Source organism: Merops nubicus, unplaced genomic scaffold, assembly GCF_000691845.1.
Source record: "Merops nubicus isolate BGI_N331 unplaced genomic scaffold, ASM69184v1 scaffold5114, whole genome shotgun sequence".
NCBI lineage: Eukaryota > Metazoa > Chordata > Aves > Coraciiformes > Meropidae > Merops > Merops nubicus.
In genome coordinates, this window is record NW_008606093.1 from 37,680 (window position 1) to 42,679 (window position 5,000).

At 51.9% G+C, this 5,000-nt stretch overlaps 1 protein-coding gene across 1 annotated transcript in view; it reads left to right on the top strand.

Annotated features, from left to right (window-relative positions):
- Window positions 1–84: 84 nt before the first annotated feature.
- The window catches only part of LOC103772203 (astrotactin-2-like), a gene marked incomplete at its 5' end in the record, with an annotated part of 35,310 nt that continues 30,394 nt past the window's right edge, over window positions 85–5,000 (top strand). The window contains one exon of the mRNA XM_008939525.1: window positions 85–226. Coding sequence (XP_008937773.1) covers window positions 85–226 — 142 coding nt within the window. The remainder of the gene's footprint in view (window positions 227–5,000) is intronic.

Below are 5,000 nucleotides of genomic sequence, written 5' to 3' on the forward strand. Positions count from 1 at the left end.
ATTCCTGCAGGATTCTGTAAATGGTCAGCAGTGATCTTCTGCCTGTGTCGATGTTTCAGTTTTCCTCATCTCTTTGCTCTCCAGGAGAATCCTTGAGCTTTGCAGATGATTTGCTCTCTGGCCTGGCAACGTCCTGTGTGGCAGCGGGTAGGAGCCATGGAGATGTCCCTGACACCAGCCTCTATTCAGTCATTTTCAAGTGCCTGGAACCAGACGGTCTGTACAAGTAAGGAGAGGCGTGTGGGGAGGTGCTGGGGGCAAGGAGGGATCTCTGATGATATTGTTTAATTGTCATTAACCTCTTGGGTCAGCACTGTGTCACATCAGACACTGGGGAAATGATGAGACTCCTGTTGCTTTGGGTGGCGTGCTCAGATAGCAAGATTGAGAACCAGTGTCTGCCAGTACAGCACTGGAGGCACTGGGAGCCTGCAGGAGACCTCTCTGGAATAACTCACATCTGCAGGATTCTGGGCCCCCAGGTCCATGCCTGGTGGATAGGGTCGTCTCTCGTGGATGAACTGAGCTCTTGGGGTCAGACTGAAGCAAGTTGCCAAATTCCTGGTGGACCAAAATAGCCAAATGTCAGAAGTGTGAGAGGTGATGTTTATGTAAGTTGCTGTTTCAATTAGTAGGACACTGACAGCAGATCAGAGACACCAAATCCATCTGCCCACCACCCAGCTCCTTTGGCAGGGATGGCTGGCTGTGCCTGTGCTGATGTTCCTCTTCACTTGACTCTTCTGAGATGTTCTTTGAGTGCATGGGGTTGGATTTTCTGTTTGAATCCTGTGGATTAATTAGTGTGCAAAGTGCAGGGATAATTTTGGGATCTGAGTATTAACTTCCCCTTCAGTGTCATTTGGAGGGGCTCTGGGCTTTTCATCCTGGCTTGTTAGCCAGGGCATCCTCTGTCTTGAGGGGGATATCAGGAGTCGACACAGTAAGTTAAAAAACAGAGAAAAAAAGCAGGGAGACAGAGGAGAGACAGAGCAAGTGAGAGAGAAACACCCAGGGCTTAATGTCAGAGTGACTGTAATAATTAAAACACATTTTGTAGCGAGTAATGAAACTTTTTATGGGACCACAAAAACATTTAAAGCAAGAGCTGGCAAATGGTCTGTCAGCAAGAACTTTTTAAGGTCTTGATTAATACTTTCCCTTTGCCTCCCCCTGCACCACCCTCCAGTTAAGTATGCTGACAGCCTCTGAGGAAGGAGGAGCCTTTATTGAGCATCTCTGGAGCAGGGCTGGGTCCAGGAGCAGGCTCCAAGTGACACCTCTTGCCATTTAATAATTTTAAATGTTTTCTTGTTAAATATATATAATGCATAAATATAACTATTAATATCTTTGGGACTTGGGCTGCTCTGAAAAGGTGCCAGGGAGAAGCTGAAGCAACCACAGGGCTTGGTAATAACCCTCTGCCCATAAAATCAGCCAGTTGTGAGCTCTCAGCCATTCAGCTTGTGGCTGCCAGGGGCACTGGGCGAGGGCAGAGTCGCTGGGTTGGATGGGGAGGCTGCTGCTGAGGTGAGCACATGGAGCTGGGAGCCAGGAGGTCTGGGTCTTGGGCAGCCTGGGCTGCCAGATCAGCTTCCCCATCTGCCAGGCAGGGATAATTGTGCTCACCCGTCCCTTCAGGGGCTCTGATCTAATTCCTGGTGTCTGCAGAGGGCTGGGACAGCCTTGGATGGGAGGCAGAAGGCTTTGTCCAGGGTTTTGTCATCCCTCTGGTCAAAGCCAAGCTTCTGCTTCACAGTTGTGAGGCGCCTGGCTATGGAGAGGGGCAAGCAGAGTCAGCAGTCCCTGGTGTCCTGGGGGGGCTGTGGGCAGCTCCTGCTCTCTGTGGGTGCCTCTGGGTGAGGGACAGGAGGTTTTTGTGGGGAGCTGCAAGCAGCAGTCTCCTGGCGTCGAGGAGCTTTGGAGCTCATCCTTTGTGAGGACAGGCCCTGGGTGACACGGGGTGTTGGCTCCACCCCACAGCTGGAGCTCAGCAGGGCTTGGCACGCTGCTCCCAGGGCTGTGTGCACGTGTGGGGACACACGTTCACCTGTGGGGCAGGGACCCACACTCCTGGGCATCAAAAGAGACGTGTGTGCACCCATGGAACAACACCCCCCCCCTTGGCTTCTGCTGCTCCGTGTCCCAGCACAGACCAACACCCCACTGCTCACGGGGTGCCCACCTGCTGCCCTGGCTCCATCCTGCCCCACACCAGCCTGGGCTCTATCCAGCACGTGCCTCCTGGGCAGCAGCATGCTCTCAGGTCCGTGGGCACACACGTGAACTGTTGTTCTCCTCAGATGTCTGTGCTCTTGCAGGAGGAGTGCCAGAGCAGTGAGCTGGGAGGCTCGAGTCCGAGCAGACCCACATGGATGTGGCAACAGGAGAAAGGCACGAGGTCATTTCTGAAATGGAATTTCTTCTGCTGGTTTTATTTGTTTACATGGGAAAATCCTGAGGCTGGTGGAAGTATCTTCTGCTCCATAAACCTGTTGGACATCCTGTCCCTTCTGTAGTACCTACGGCAGCTCCACTCTGCTCTTGACCATCCGTTTGGAGTATTACCAGCCTGAGATCAAAGCTGGGCTTGAGTAGGAAAAACAAACCCAAAAAATGCTCTATGAGCAAACAAACAAACAAAGCCTGATTGATTCCTCTGCTTTAGAGCCTTCTGTAGTTTCAAAACATAAACTAACAAAAGGAGAACTAATTTCTTTGTCCTTTGCAGTTTCAGTCTGAGGAAAACATGTTGCCTGTCAGCCCTTTCATAGCATGATAGAATGGTTTGTTTTGGAAAAGGGACCTTTAAAAGTCATTCAGTCCAACCCCCTGCAGGGACAGGGACATCTGCAACCAGAGCAGGTTGCTCAGAGCCCCAGCCAACCTCACCTGGAATGGTTCCAGGGATGGAGCAGTGACCACCTCTCTGGGCAGCCTGGGCCAGGGGCTCACCAGCCTCAGGGGCAAAAATCGCTTCCTTCTTTCTAGTCTAAACCTCCCTCTTAGTTTTAAACCATCCCCCCTTGTCCTGTCACAACAGACCCTGCGAAAATGATTGTCCCCAACTTTTTCTTCCCCTTGCCTGTAGTTCAGTGGGGCTGAGGTGCTGGTCTCTGCAGGGGGGGCTGAGGAGGGAAAGTAGTTCATGTCAGCAGAGATGTGTGTGCTCCGTGGGCTCCAGTACATGTGTGGACACTCCTGGTCTGTTGGGCAGGGGTGCTCCTGCGTGGGGTCCCTGCTGTGGCCATGTGAGTGCTCTCGTGTGCAGGCACACTGGGACACTGAGGATGATCCTTGAAGAGTGTCAAGTGTGGTGGAAGCTCTTAAAAAGCAAAAGTCTTACAATTCCTGCAAAACGTGTCACAGGAGAGGGGATTGTTCTCCCCGAAGGTCAGCTAGGCCAGAGCAGTCTGTCAGGCTTCCTCCCAGGTGGATCTGGAAGAGGATGGGGTGAGGAAGGCAGAAGGAGAGGTGTCTATGTGTCTGTTATGTGCTCATCTTTCATGGACCAGCCAGTCTGGATAGTGGCTAACGCCAATCAGACTGATGGTTTGGGAGCTTGGGAGCACCATGCTGTGACAGGCAACTTGAGATGCACCAAGCACCAAACACCAGTCAAGAGAAAGGGCTCTGGTTTGTCTCAGAGGTCAAACTCAGCCTGCAGAGCTGAGCTTGCATGGCCCTTACATAGCTCAGCACCCTACAAACTCAACTGACCTCTTCACTGTGGAGACAGGAGCTTCCCTTGTGCATCCCACAGCCTCCCTGAGCCTTCAGCCCATCTCATCCATCTCAGCTTCTCTTCTCATCATTCCTTGAGTGCCTGGGGATGCCTCCTCACTGGGCTGTACCTGACTGGCTGCTGAAAAGAAGCTTTGCCAGCCCAGCACGTTCATTTCAGATACTTGGGGAGGTACCAAGTATCCCTCAGCCAAACAGGGAAATTTTGGAAAGGAAATGAAAACCCCCTCCAGCTCCTCAATGGAGCTGCAGTGCAAACACCAACTTCTTCCCTGTGCCACAGATACTATAATTATAGATTAGATTAAATCCCAATGTTTCACTTTATTTACATTCCTGACCTAGCCTGTTCATTTCCGGTGTTTGTGCCAAGAATCAGCACAAAATTTACTGGAAATAATATGGAAGTCATCAGGATCCCTTCCAGAGCCTTTCCTTGGAGTGTGTTCCTGTGCTGAGAAGGAGCCTCAGCTTTGCATTCCCTTTGCTGGCTCAGATGAGGTTTCCCCAGGGTGATTCTGGATGACCCCAAAGGCTCTTGGAGAGCACTTTCCAGGAGTGCTGGAAAGGTGGAAACCTCTTCGGAGGGGCTGAAGATCAGGCACTGCTATTGAGTGGAAGGGGATTCAGTTAGTCCTCAGAATGAGGACACAAGGCTTCCATCCACAATGAAGACCCACCAAGACCTGCAAGGCCGGTGTCATCCCTTGTAGGGTCTGGAGGCCATCACCACCATGGCCAGGCTTGGCCTCTGTCACCATATGCTGGCTGAGAGTGAACACAGTTTCTTTGGCCAGCATAAGGAAGGAGGCAGAGTTGTTGTGCAGGAGGAACCCACCATAGCACAGAGACAGAAAGCACAAGGTCACTGTGCTGAGGGAGCCTGAGCACCTCTGAGGGCCCAGAGCAAGGCTGATGGAAGTCGACTGACCTCTGCCTTGTGCATGAATGGGATAAAAAGTGCAATGGAAACCCGTGGTGCTGAAGCCTGTGCTAATGCTGGCAGCAGTTCCCTGCTCCTTACGTGGGACCAATTGTTGTAGTCTTCTGTCAGGAATGAGTGCTGGAGGAGCTGGAGACAGATCCCAAACAGCTCAGTGACATGGGTTAAGCCACATCTGCTACAGCCCTTGGCCAAGTCCTGTGTGTGCACAGGAGCTCTGCCTCTTCACCAAATCCACTTCTTCATCCCACCTGCTCTCCAGCTTCCTGAAGCTGAGTGGTATGGCTGCAGTTCCTTCTCAGGCATTCCT